Source organism: Camelus dromedarius, chromosome 18 (assembly GCF_036321535.1).
Source record: "Camelus dromedarius isolate mCamDro1 chromosome 18, mCamDro1.pat, whole genome shotgun sequence".
In the NCBI taxonomy this organism is placed as follows: domain Eukaryota; kingdom Metazoa; phylum Chordata; class Mammalia; order Artiodactyla; family Camelidae; genus Camelus; species Camelus dromedarius.
The window spans coordinates 47,028,334-47,042,200 of NC_087453.1; the positions used below are offsets into that span (position 1 = coordinate 47,028,334).

A 13,867-nucleotide genomic window follows, 5' to 3' on the forward strand; every position below is an offset into this window, starting at 1 on the left:
TGAAACCCACCATAGGTAAGTGGAACGTATCACTCCCTGTTCCGTGTCCCTGATGCCTCGCATCCCAGTTCAAATATCATCTTCTCTGTAAGCCTTCCCCGAGGCCCACCAATGGCACTTCTCTGTCCGATCACCTGTGGGGTCTGTCCTGGGGGCCGTCTTCCTCACCAGGTATAGCGGCAGGGAGAGGGTCTTGCCTGCTTGGCAGGTGTTTAGAAGTGACACCTGCTGGAATCACGGGAGAGCCCAGTGGGTGTGAAAGGAGGGTCGGGCCTCCATGCAGGGAGATTACCCCGGTGCATCCTTCGGTCAGATCGTGGGGCCCCCGGAAGGAAGGGGTGTCAGCCTCTGTTTAACCGCAGGCAGGGTCTCCGGGGCAGCCGGTGTTGGCTGGCGAGGGCTGCGGGCGGGGACAGCAGTCAGCGGACGCGCCGGCCCCTTTCTACCTGGAAGGCACTGCGGTGAGGAGGCCACAGAGATGGGAGCCGGACGCGGGGGGCACCCTCTGCTGCTGCTGGTGGCCCTGGCCCTGGCGGCCAGGCTGGGCCAGCCTCAGAGGTGGGGCGGCTTCCAGGAGAAGTCCACGAGCGCGAAGAACATGAACTCCACGCTGGCCTTCTACATGGACGCCTACAACAACAAGAGCAACGACTCCTACCTGTTCCGCGTGGACAAGCTGCTCCGAAGTCAGGTGCAGGTGAGCGGCCGGGCTCCCGCCGCCAGGACGGGAGGACCCTGCAGGGAGGCCCAGCCCCGGAGCTGCCTGAGCACCGAGGGGCCGGCCGAGGCCGGGGGCCGGACTGTCACTCTCGTCTGAGCAGACATGTCCCCTGAGCTTCGCAGCTGCTCTTCCAGGGCTCGACTTGTCTTTCGTTCTGAAATGAGGTCCTGCCGAGGGACAGCCAGACAGGAGGGTTTTGTTTCCTTCGTTCGTCTCATTTGGCAAAATACAAACGTTCTCTGCAGGCCCCCCTCAGCCGTGGTTTTCCACATCCAGGGCTGGAACATCCGCGCGGGGACTTTCTGGCCGTGTCCCTTGGAAATCTGGGCTTACACAGAGGGCCTCCAGCCATGTTATGCGGGAGCCGGGAATTACCAAGGGGTTCTGGGGAGCAGGGGATCACAGGGCAGGGACAGGCTCCAACCAGATCATCTCTCCTTCTGTTTTACGTACAAAGCTTCTCTGAAGGATAGTGTTTGAAGGATAACAGAGGAAAGAAAAGCTGTTCAAAAGCCACTTTTGTTTGGTCCAACCTGCCCTCAAGTTTAGACAGTAAACCATATATTAGAGCAGAGGCAATAACACAGCTTCATTCAGTTAACTGGATTTGGAAAGATCACCTGGCTGGGAGAAAAGGGCCTGGCCTGAGAGCAGGGAAGTGGACACAGAGAGCAGCAGAGGGGGTGGGCGGTGCCCGTGTGACACTGGTGGGCCTCACGGGGTGTGCACGGCAGCCTGTCCTGAGCCCCCGCTCCTGCTCAGGCGGGCCAGGGACACTGAGGACACTTGGCCACAAGGTGGCGGCCGTCCACCGACGTTCTGCCCGGGTTGGCATCTCCAGGGGCCCGCCGTGTGGACTGGGTCCATCACTAACAGCACCTAAGGCGGCTGCTTATAAGCAGCTTCTGATGCCGCTCAGGCCGATCAGCGGTCAGAGGGGATGTGCCCCTTGCAGCGGGGTGACCCACTGCCGTGATTGTTCCTGTTCCTGTTTAGCGGCCAGTCTAACAACGAGGCAGCAGACAGCTGGCACGCTGAAACGTCAGTGAAATCCACACCGATGCTCCGGCTTCCGTGTATGTGCGGGTCGCACGTGCTGACGTCAGTGTGGACCTCTTGGTCTGAGCCTTGCAGGCCGGATGGAACTACCCTTGGATGGAGAGCCGGGCCCTGGTCCTGAGGTCTTTCTGGTGGACGCAGGACCAGGCTGGCGGTCCTGCCCTCAGGCCCCTCCCCCACATGCTCTGTCTCGAGGTTTCTGGGGCTCTGTCCGCACCCTCTGTCGCCACCACAGAGAGTGCCTGGCCTCCTCGCTGGTTCGACCACTGAGTCTGGGACAAGGCAGCGGGGCCCTCCCCCGAGCCTCTCCCCTCGCCAGGTGGATGATCCAGCGCACCCGCTCACGTGGGGTCCATCTGTTGGCCTGTTCCTCCTGGGTTTGGGGCTTCCGGCCACAGGGGGCCTCCCCAGTCTTTCCCCATCTAGTCCTGGCAGCCTGGCACTTGGACGTGGGAACAGGAACCAGCCCCCTGGGCCTGCACTCTCCGCGGGTGTGTGCACGCCTGGGGAGGAATTGGTGCCACGCCACCCATTTTCTAGGGAAGAGAACTGAGACCCAGGAGGTGGATGGACCTGTTCCCGGGCCCAGGGCCAGGGGGAGTTCCTCCGTCTCCTGTTCTCCCCCACACCACTCACGCTGCCTCAGAGTGCCTTCCTGCGATTGGCTAAAACATGTCCTCATTCGTGGTCGTTGAGCTAATCAACAATTTGTTTTGTGTGTTCAGTGGGTGCACACCTGGGCAGGCACTGGGTGAGGAGGAGCGCGTGAGGCGCACGGCCGCAGGGGTCCGGGAGGGGGTGGGGTGTGTGCTCAGGTCAGCCCGGTCCCTACACCCAGGCCGTCAGCTGAGGTGCCAGCTGCTCGGCCGTCAGGTCAGGTGTGGCAGGAAGGACAGCAGGGAGGGGGGACAAGGTCGTGGTTCCACGCGTCTTGAGGACCATGCGTGCAGGCCAGGGCTACGATGGGTCCCGAGGATGCAGGAGACGGTGAGAAGCCACCTGTGGCTGCAGCGGTGCGCTGGTCCAGAGCAAGGGACAGCTCCGCACGCTCTGGGCGCTGATGGGGCCTCGGCTGCCACCACGCATCCTCCCGCCAGGAGGGGAGGAGGGTGAGCCCCGGGACTCCTGGGCTTCCCTCTCGTCCCAGCTCCGGGGTCAGAACTATCAGCTCTTTTCTGGGCAGCTGACCACAGGAGTGGAGTACCTGGTCACCGTGAGGATCAGCCGGACCAAGTGCAAGAGGAACGACACAGGCACCCGCCCCTGCCCCGTCCAGAGCAAGAATAAGCTGAAGAAGGTACACCCGCCTGCCCACCCGGGAGCAGGGTCTGGAGCGGAGTGGATGGGGTGGCTGGGGCGGGGCGAGGGCACGGCCCCAGGGCTGGCATGGGGGGAGGGGGCATGAGGAGGGAAGCCCTCTGACTGGGCCTCGCCCCACCGTGGGCGGCGCTGCGCTGGCCCCAGCCTCCGGCTGCCAGTCCTCGCCCACCTGGCCCTCTCCCCAGCCCTCAGGCGGGAGCAGAGCTTACTACCCTCAGGGACCTTCTCTGGGTCTTGGTCAGCACCCCCAGGTCCCTGTGGATTGTCCAGTCGCCTCCCTATCTCCCAGCCTTTGCCCTCTTCCTGGTCCCTCCTGGTGGCACCCCCTGCCAGCTGGCAGGCCCAAAGGGCTCTCCCTGTCCCCAGGTGCAGGGGTGCCTCTCGGGGGACGCCTGCTCCGGCTCCTGAGTGGCTGGGCAGGGGAACCCAGGACGACATTCCTGTCCTGGCTGACAGCCCCCCTCGCCCCAGCATGTGACAGTGAGCAGATCCGGCCTTGCCCACGTGGTCACGTGGTCGTGTGGTCAGTGACCAGCCTCAGCAGTGGGTCCGGACACACCCAGACTGCGGTGGGGGGTGGGGACTTCTGTCGCCTTTGGAAAACGTTCCCCTGAGGACTGATGGTCTGTCTTCTCTCTCCTCAGAGTTTCATTTGCGACTTTTTGGTGTACACTTTGCCCTGGCTGAACCATTACCAGCTTTGGAACAACTCCTGTCTGGAGGCCTAAGTGCATTTGTGCAAAATCTTTGATGAACCTCAGACGGCAGAGCCGTGTGCTGTTTATTGTGGAATCTGAAAGGCCCTGTGTGCCTGGTCAGGGTCTCCGCACCCAGTCACACTCGCACCCGGAGGCACGCTCACACACGCCCTCACGCGCGGGCCCCCAGGGCACCCACACACTCAGCACACATTCAGGGGTCTTTAGGCGGCTGCTGCAGTTTGAGCAGGAGGTTGCTAACTCTTTGGGGGGCCTGCTAACTTTCCCACCTCCAGCCCGTATCTCTGAGGCTGTTCCCGATTCAGGCACGTCCTGACTCTGGCCTGACCTTGGAGAGCCCCGTTTCTCCCCCGCACACGTTCAGCTCTGTGACTGACTCCCAGGACCTGGCAGGCGCAGGGTCGTACTCAGGGCTGTGACTTACCGCGGTGAAGGACGCAGACAAACTGAGCAAAGGGAGGAGGCCAGCGGGGAGGAGATGTCCGGGGCACAGCATGGGGTTCTGGGTCCCCTCCCGGGGCAGCCACCCAGGACGCGCCTCAGTCCTCCAGGGGTCAGGTGAAATGTTTGCCAGGGAGGCTCCTGGGGGCTCAGTGTCCCGGGGTTTCCCTGGAGCTGCTCACACAGGCACCCTCTGTCCAGCGTGGACCGAAATGTCAGGTTCTGAAAGGAAAGCAGGTGCTGAGCATCAGTCCTGGTGTTTGCGCAGCATGGACCCAGTGAGGCCCTGATCGCTTAGGGGAAGATTTAGAGCCACATCAGGAACTGTTTACCATCCTGGCTCCCGGGTTCCGGCCAAGGCCAACTGTGCAAGCAGGCCTCTCCGAGGACCCGGTCTTGGGCCGGCTGCGGGATCTCTCCTTGAGCCTCACACATGCTCACCGCTGGTGGCATCTTCCCTCACATAACTCATAGTCTGGCAGAAAAGATGCACCCTGGACCACAAATGGGGAGCGGCTGTGGGCTGTGAGCTGCCCCCAGACCAGCTGGTCCCTCCCCGGGGACCGGTCCCACCAGCACAGTCAGACCAGCCACCTGAGAGAGAGTTTCCAAAGGGGAGGAGTGGACACCGCAGGAAGCGCAGGTCTCCCCGCGAGCCCTGGGGCAGAGGGGAGGATGGAGGGAAGGGGTCAAAGGTGGTGAAATTCTCCTGCCAGCAATACAGAAGCACCCAGCTCTGAAAGTCTGATGTCGCTGGGGGCTGCCTGTGCCCGCATGGCCTGCCACCCCCACTGCCTCCCTCGATCCACATGACAAGGGCTGTGTAGGTTTCCCTCTGGTGAGCCTACTGTGACTTACCATCCATTCTACTGGGGGCCGGCCTGCAGCTAGTTTCCAGCTTTTGACAAGAAAAGCATTAAGAACAAACCTGCGTGGTCCCGTCTGAGGGGGGACAGGCGCACGCGTCTCCGCTGGGACGGCTCTGAGAGTGGAGTCGTGTGTGTGTTCAGCCTTCAGCTAATTTACTCAAAACCTTTGAACATTTTCTAATCGTTTATTTGATTTATGTCTGTAAATTACTTCATTATTGATTGACATCTGCTCAAAGTCTGACTTCTTTTTTTGTCTTTTATTCATATGGCTTCATTTCTGTCTTTATTTTATGCAGTTTTATATTGACACTGTCACCTTTTTCATACCATTTTCCCAAACTTTATGACTGCTTTGAGTTTTCAAGGCGAACTCTCCCCTCCCCACCCCACCCACCCACCCTGCGTTTTCATAAACGCAACTAGGAAGGCAGGTCTGAGGCAGGCACCTGTGACAGGAGTGGGGAGGCAGGCCCTGACCTCTAAGAGACCAAGACAGGTCTCCTTATCAGAGAGAGACAGAGAGGGCTTGGTAGAGACGCGTGGAGGATGAGGCACGTGGAGACGGAGGCACCGATGGGGTCGTGTGACCACAGCCCGCAGCGCCAGTGGCCACCAGAGACGGGAGGAGGCAAGGAACAGATTCCAGCCCAGAGCCTCCGGGAGGAGCCAGGCCCGGCCGACACCTCTGATCTCAGGCTCACGGCCCCAGAACTGTGGGAAACACATTTCCACAGCTTCAAGCCACCAAGCTGGTCGCTTGTTACAGCAGCTGCAGCAGCTCATGCCCTGGGTCTTCTTCTTGCTTCGTCCACCTCAGACTTGGGGGTGAAGAAGCTGCTAGCATTTTGTCTAACATGTAGACAAAGATGCCCCAACCAGAGCTCGCTCTCTGCCGTCCGAGGGCCCGGAGAGGGGCGGCCCCGCAGGACAGGAAACACTGGGGCAGCAACGGCTGTGCTCCAGCCAGCGCTGCAGGAGGAGGGGAGGGTCCACGGCCCCGGCCAAGCCAAGGCCGAGCCGGGCGCCTGGGCTTTAGCCCCTCGGGACCGCGACCAGGAGCCTGACACCACGTGGGTGAGGTGTCAGAGACGGCCGGCAGGACTGCCATCCCCGCTGGGGGCCACCAGCCCCCCCACCGCCTGTGCGGATAGAGAAGCCTCCTGGAGAGTCTGGAGTTTGGTTTCTCCCCATGGCGGGGGTATCAGAGGAGGCAGCGGGGAGCACAGGCCTGGGGGATCCCAAACTCCACCCATGTCCAGTGTGGTGGGAGCCCCAGCCTGGGTCAACAAGCCACGGGGGACCTGGGCTCCCCCAACCCTTCCCACCAGGGCCCTGTCAGAGGGGCTTGCTAGGAGAGAGAGAAGGACGATCCAGAGTTATCATATGAAAATGTCCAGGTTTTAACAGAAAATCACCTGTCCTGCTAAGAGCGAGGACAGTTTCAGCTTACACACGAGAAGAGGCAGTGAGCAGGCGCTCACGTAGAGATGACGCAGACGTCAAAATCATCGGATGGAGGCTGCAAGGCAGCCGTCATGGAAATGTTACAACAAGCCATTATAAACCCACTTCAAGCAAATGAACACGCAGAAAGTCTCAGCAAACCTGAAGAAACTCGGCCAAGGAAGAGGAGCTACAAAGAAACCAATGGAAATCTTAGAACTGAAAAGTGCAGTAACGGGGATGAGACCGCGTGAGGGGCCCCCCAGGGGAACGGCGGAACAGGGGTGAGAGTGACCTGACTGCAGAGAGAGCAATGGGGACCAGCCGCTCGGAGCCACAGTGAGGCCAGCACAAAAGGTCTAACCCAGCAAGCCCGGAAGGAGAGGAGAGAGAGGGCTGAAAACCTGAAGAAGCCATGGCTGAGGACCTCCCCACTGCGGCAAAGGGCCTCGACATGAGATTTGAGACACTGCTGGAATTCTAAATATGACTAAACCGAGAAAGTCCACACCCAGGCACGGGAGGGTCAGACTTCTGAAAATTAAAGACAAAGAAAAAAATCTTGAGAGCAGTGAGATAGAAAAGATGCCTTATCACTGAGAAAAGAAGAAACCGAATTGGAGTGGCCACAGATCTCTCATCATAAACCGTGCGGGCCGGAAGTGGCATAACACTTTCCAGGTGCTGAAAGGAAAAAATAACTGCCTGCCCAGAGTCCTATGTCCACCTAAAATATCGTTTAGGAGCGAAGGGGAAATCAAGTCATTCTCAGGTGGAGGGAGACGAAGAGAATTTGCCCCAGAAGCTCCGCCCACGAAGAATTGGTAAGAGCCCTCTAGATGGAGAGGGCACTGTGAAAGGAAGACTCGTAAAATGTCAGAAAGAAGACCCTTAAAAAGTAAAACTTTTAGTAAATGCAATAGATTTTCCTTCCTGTGAGTTTGTAGACTATGTTTGATGGTTAAGGCGAAGATCAGATCATTGATGTGGTTCCTGATGTATGTAGAAGAAACAGTTCAGACGCCCAGAAACAAGGGCAGACAAAGGGAGGGAAACGGTCACACGCCACTCAGACTGGTAGAACACTGAGCCCGTGGTCCGAGGCACACGCCCGTGATGGGACCTCCAGGCCGACAACGGGAAGGCTGTGCAGAGACACGCAGACACAGTGCAGACCCACAAAAACAAAACCCTGAAAAACGTTCAAGTAACTCACAGGTAGAATAAAGAAAACAGAAATAAAAAGCAGAGAGAACAGAAAACAAAGAGCAAAATGGACTTAAGCTCTGACGTGTTAATAATTCCATGAACGGCACATACAAACTGCGTGTAGACTGTCTAAACACACTGATTAACAGACAGACATTGACAGTGAATTTAAAAAGTGGCCCAACTATGCACCATCAACAAGAAACTCCCTTCAAATATAATGGTGTAGGTAGGCTGAAGGTAAAAATATGAAAAAGTTACATTATGCAAACATTCATTGAAAGCAGGGTTAATATCCTGCTTTCTATATATTAATATACTAATACTAGGAATGGGTTGCATTTCTATCCACTAACAAGGACATATCAGAAAAAGAAATTAAGAAAACAATCTCACTTACCATCACATCAAAAAGAATTAAATACTTAGGAATAAATCTACCTAAGTCGGCAAAAGACCTGTACTCTGAAAACTGTAAGACACTGATGAAAGAAATTGAAGACGACATAAACAGATGGAAACATACACCGTGCTCTAGGACTGGAAGAATCAATATTGCTAAAATGGCCACACTATCCAAGGCAATGGACAGACTCAGTGCAGTCCCTGTCAAACTACCAGTGGCATTGTTTACAGAACCTAAACAAAAAATTGTTAAATTTGCGTGGAAATACAGAAGAATCCAAGTAGCCAAGACAGTCTTGAGAAAGCATGGAGCTGGAGGAATCACCCTCCCTGACTTCAGACTGTGCTGCAAAGATGCAGTGATCAAAACAACATGGTGCTGGCACAAGCACAGGCCCACAGGTCCACGGAACAGCATAGAAAGACCAGAAGTAAGCCTGTGCACTTTGGTTAACTGATCTCTGACAAAGGAGGTAAGAACAACAATGGGGAAAAGACAGTCTCTTCGGTAAGTGGCGCTGGGAAAACTGGGCAGCTGCCTGTAAAAGACTGAAATGAGAACATTCTCTAGCACCATATGCAAAAATAAACTCAAAATGGATTAAAGACTTAGATGTAAAACCAGATACTATAAAACTCCTAGAGGAAAACATATGTAGAACACACTTTGATGTAAATCACAGCAATACTTTTTCCCATCTGTCTCCTGGAGTAATGGGAATAAAAGCAAAAATAAACAAATGGGACCTAACTAAACCTAAAAACTTCTGAACAGCAAAGGAAACCATAAACAGAATGAAAAGACCACCTATGGAATGGGAGAAAATGCTTGCAAACGATGCAACCAAGGGACTAATTTCCAAAATAAACAAACAGGTCACACAGCTTAATGTCAAAAAAAACCAAACAACCCAAACAAAAAATGGATAGAAGACCTAAATAGATATTTCTCCAAGGAAGACATACAAATGGCCAACAGGCACATGAAAAGGTGCTCAACATCACTAATTATCAGAGAAATACAAATCAAAACCACAATGAGGTATCACCTCACACCAGTCAGAATGGCCATCATTCAAAAGTCCACAAATGACAAATGCTGGAGAGGCTGTGGAGAAAGGGAACCCTCCTTCACTGCTGGTGGGAATGTAGCTTGGTGCAGCCACTATGGAGGACAGCATGGAGATCCCTTAAAAAACTAAAAATAGACTTACCATGTGATCCAGCAATCCCACTTCTGGGCAAATATCTGGAGAAAACTATGATTCAAAAGATACATGCACCCTAATGTTCATAACAGCACTATTTGCAATAGCCAAGATATGGGACCAACTTAAATGTCCATCAACAGATGACTGGATGGAGAAGATGTGGCATATATACATACATTCATATATATATATAATGGAATATTACTCAGCCATAAAAAGGAGTGAAATATTGCCATTTGCAGCAACATGGATGGACCTAGAGATGATCATACTAAGTGGAGTAAGTCAGACAGAGAAAAACAAATGTCAAGTGGCATCACTCATATGTGGAATCTAAAGTGATACAAGTGAACTTATATACAAGCCAGAAATTGGCTCACAGACATGAAAACAAATTATGGTCACCAAAGGGAAAATGATTTGGGGGAGGGATAAATCAGGAGTCTGACGTTAGCACATACACACTACTATGTATAAAATAGATGAAAAACAAGGATTTACTGCACAGCAGTAATAACCTATAATGGAAAAGAATTTGCAAAAGAATATATGTATGTATATGGATAACTGAATCACTTTGCTGTACACCTGAAACTAACACAACATTGTAAATCAATTATTACTTTTTTTTTTAAAAAAAAGAGAAAGCAGGAGAAGCTGTATTAAAATTGGATAAAGTTCATCTCGGAGCAAAGAATATCTCCAGTGATAAAGACGAACATTTTGATACATCCACTCTGGGAAACAGTTTGCTAGTTTCTTTTTTAAAAAATCCTTAATTAAACTTTACCGTGTAACTCAGAAATGGCATTCCCGGACCTTTAACCTACAGAAAGGAAACTTAAGTCCACACACAAACCTCTACATGCTTGTTCATAGAGGCTTCATTTGCAACAGCCTCAAACTTGAAAATGACAAGCACCCCTAGCAATGGGTGAACACTGAAGCCCTGGTGTGTGGTGCACTGTGGAATACTACTCAGCGGTCAAGAGGGACAAACTACTGATGCACGAAACAGCTTGCATGGATCCCAAGGGCACCCGACCAGTCTCAGGAGGCCACACGCTGTGTGATTCCATCTATGCAACGTGTTTGAATTGACAATTGGAAAGACAGCGAATAGACTGGAGGCTGCTGGGAGTCTGAGATGATGCAGGGAAGGGGCTGTGGCCTCAGGGAGCAGAGCATCTTCCAGGTGATGGAATAGTTCTGTGCCTTGATGGTGGTGGCAACTGCACAATTCTACACGTACAACAAAATGACACGCACACACCATGTACCAGTGTCAATTTCCTGGTTGTGGTGTTTTTCTATAATTACAACGATGCAACCATGGAGGGGTCAGCTGAGAGGTACTGGAGGGTACAAGACACTTCCCGTGAATCTAGTTATTTCAAGATAAAAATTTTAAAAATCCACTGCGCTGAGAAATCCAAGATCAGTGACTGCCTTCCCTTTGCTCTCCGCCCCCACCCTTACCTCCAGACGGAGTGGCCAGGACGCCGGAAGAGAGTCGCGTGGCTGGTGAGCATTAAACCGCACTGCCACGTGCAGCCGGTGTTCCTGCTGGCCACTGACGCTGGTTTGAATGTTTGCTTGGTGCTGGGCGCATGTCGGGCAACTTACGTGCATTACCCTCATTCACCGTTATCGCTGTGCTGGGAACAGGTGTCATCCAGCTGAAGATGAGGGAATTGTCGGGGGCGGCAGTAGCTCGGCCTGCACCGGGCCCTGGGCTCAATCCCCAGTACCTCTATTAAAATAAGTAGAGGACCACGAGCTCGCCTCTCCTCTCGGCGACAACAGAACCACAACCGACTACTAAACAACCATCAAAAAAGACCGGAACCTGCAAGGAAGATCTGCAACTGGAAACATAAAGAGGGAACCGCAGCAGGACAGTAGAAAGGGCGTGCTCACGATATAATTGGGCCCCATACCCTTCGGGTGGGTGACCCACAAACTGAAGATCTGTTAAATCACAGAGGCCCCCCCACAGGAGTGAGAGCTCTGAGCCCCCCGCCAGGCTCCCGAGCTCGGGTCCTGGCACTGGGAAGAGAAGGAGACCCCAGGACATCTGGTTTTGAAGGCCAGGGGGCTTGGCTCTGGGAGCCTTACGGGACTGGGGGAAACGGAGACTCCATTCGCTTGGGAAGCGCACACGGTAACTCACGTGCACCGGGTCCAAGGGCAGAGGCAGTGACTTCACAGGAACCTGGGCCAGGCCTGCCTGCTGGATCTGGAGGGTCTCTCCTGGGGACGTGGGGGACGGCTGTGGCTCACTCAGGGGACATAAAAGCTGGTGGCGGACATTCCAGGGGTGTTCCTCTACATGAGCTTTCCTGGAGGCTGACATCTCGATTGGATCACCAGCACCAAGAACTAGCCCCACCTGACAGCCTGTAGGGAAGCCTCAGGCCAGACGACATACAGGCTGGGAACACAGCCCCACCCATCGGCAGACCTCCTGAGCCACAAAGGCCTCTAGACACAGCCCACCCACCAGAGGTCCAGGACCAAGCTTCACCCAGCAGTGGGCAGGCACCAGCTTCTCCTGCCAGGAACCCTGCATAAGCCTCTAGTCCAGCCTCATCCACCAGGGGCAGATAACAGAAATAAGAAAACAACAATCCCAAAGCCTGTGGAAGGAATCCACACACACATAGAGAGACAGACAATATGAGATGGCAAAGGAGTATCTCCCAGGCCAAGGCACAGGATAAAATCCCAGAAGAAGAAATAAGTGATGAGGAGATAGGCAATTTATCTGAGAAAGAGTTTAAAGTAATGATGGCCAAGATGATCAGAGAACTCAAGAGGAGTATAGATGCACAAAGTGAAGCTTTTAGCAAAGAGTTGGAAAATATAAAGAACATCCAAACAGAGGTGAAGAACAAAATCACTGAAATGAACAACCCACTAGAAGGAACCAAGATGAGACTAAATGAGGCAGAAGAACGGATCAGTGAGCCAGCAGACAGATTAGTGGAAATCACTACTGCAGAACAGAAAAAAGGGAAAAGAATAAAAAGGAATGAAGATAGTTTAAGAGAACCCTGGGACAACATGAAGCACTCTAATATTCACATTATGGGGGTCCCTGGAAGAGAAGAGAAGAGAGAAAGGACCTGAGAAAATTTGGGGGGAGATAATCACTCAAAACTTCCCCAACTTGGGAAAGGACACAGTCACCCAGGTCCAGGAAGTGCAGAGAGTTCCACACAGGATCAACCCAGAGAGGGACACACCAAGGCACATGGTCATCAAACTGACAATTAAGGATAAGGAGAAAATGTTAAAATTAGCGAGAGAAAAGCAACAAATAACATACAAGGCAACTCCCATAAGGTTATCAGTTGATTTCTCAGCGGAAACTCTGCAGGCCAGAAGGGAGCGCACGATATATTTAAAGTGATGCGAGGGGGAAACTTACAACCAAGAACACTGTGCAGCAAGGCTCTCTTTCAGACTTGAGGGAGAAATCAAAAGCTTCACAGATAAACAAAAGCTAAAAGATTCCAGCACCACCAAACCAGCTTTACAACAAATGTTCAAGGACCTTCTCTAGTCATCAAACCATAAGAAAAGAGAAAAGAAGAAAGAGAAAAAAGAGAGAGAGAGATCTACAAATATTGCTTTGTCAGTTTGGGGTCTTACGTGGTTCCTTATAAATTTTGGAATTGTTTGTTCTAGTTCCGTGAGGAATGTTGCAAGTACTTTGATGGGGGTTGTGTTGGATCTGTGGGTTGCTTTGGGTGGTGTGGCCGTTTTGATAGTGTTGATTCTTCCAATCCAAGAGCACAAGAAATCTTTCCATTTCTTTGTGTCATTTCAGCTTTCAGAGTACAGGTAACCTCCTTGGTTAGGTTTATTTCTAGGTATTTGGTTGGTTTTGATGTAATGGAAATGTCTCTGCCAGTTTTAAAATTCTGGTTTTTGAAGTGAAAAAAAAGTGAATGAAGGGCCACAAATGGCAAAGTAGCCTTCGTTCTTCTGGGTGAGCTGGATTCCATTCCGTATATATATACACACACACTGCATCTCCGTTGTCTATTCATCTGTTGATGTGCACTTGGGGTGCTTCCATATCTTGGCAATTATAAAGAATGTTGCTGTTAATAGTGGGGTGTATGTATCTTTTTTAATTAATTCTTATTTTGCGGTTGGCTTTATTCCTTTGATAACTATGTAAGTTTAAAAAGCTAAAGCTCTAAACGTTCTTGGAAACAATGAGCAGTACATATGTGTAAATTAAAAGATGTATGTGCGGTGAAACAAGAGATCTATCAAGCCATGAACGACCTGGAAGAGACTTAAAAGACACATTACTAAATGAAAGAAGCCAGACTGAAAAGTATACAAATTGTACGATTCCAACCAAATGACATTCTGGAAAAGGCACAGCTTCAGAAACAATAAAAAGATCGTGGTTTCCAGGGGTTTGGGGAGGGGGAGGGAGGGAGGGAT

General features: G+C 52.4%; 1 protein-coding gene across 1 annotated transcript; it reads left to right on the forward strand.

Annotated features, from left to right (window-relative positions):
* The first annotated feature begins 478 nt into the window (after positions 1-478).
* Positions 479-3,828, forward strand: CSTL1 (cystatin like 1). Its single transcript, XM_011000119.3, has 3 exons — positions 479-697; positions 2,964-3,077; positions 3,745-3,828. Exons 1-3 carry the CDS (start codon positions 479-481, stop codon positions 3,826-3,828), a joined length of 417 nt encoding a protein of 138 aa, XP_010998421.3.
* The last annotated feature ends 10,039 nt before the right edge of the window (positions 3,829-13,867 follow it).

Excerpts from the sequence above, each read along its gene's own strand:
- CSTL1 (XM_011000119.3), top strand. The coding sequence starts at position 479 with ATGGGAGCCGGACGCGGGGGGCACCCTCTGCTGCTGCTGGTGGCCCTG. Across the intron at positions 698-2,963 it reads TGCTCCGAAGTCAGGTGCAG|CTGACCACAGGAGTGGAGTA; the intron begins GTGAGCGGCCGG and ends TTTTCTGGGCAG. Across the intron at positions 3,078-3,744 it reads GCAAGAATAAGCTGAAGAAG|AGTTTCATTTGCGACTTTTT; the intron begins GTACACCCGCCT and ends CTCTCTCCTCAG.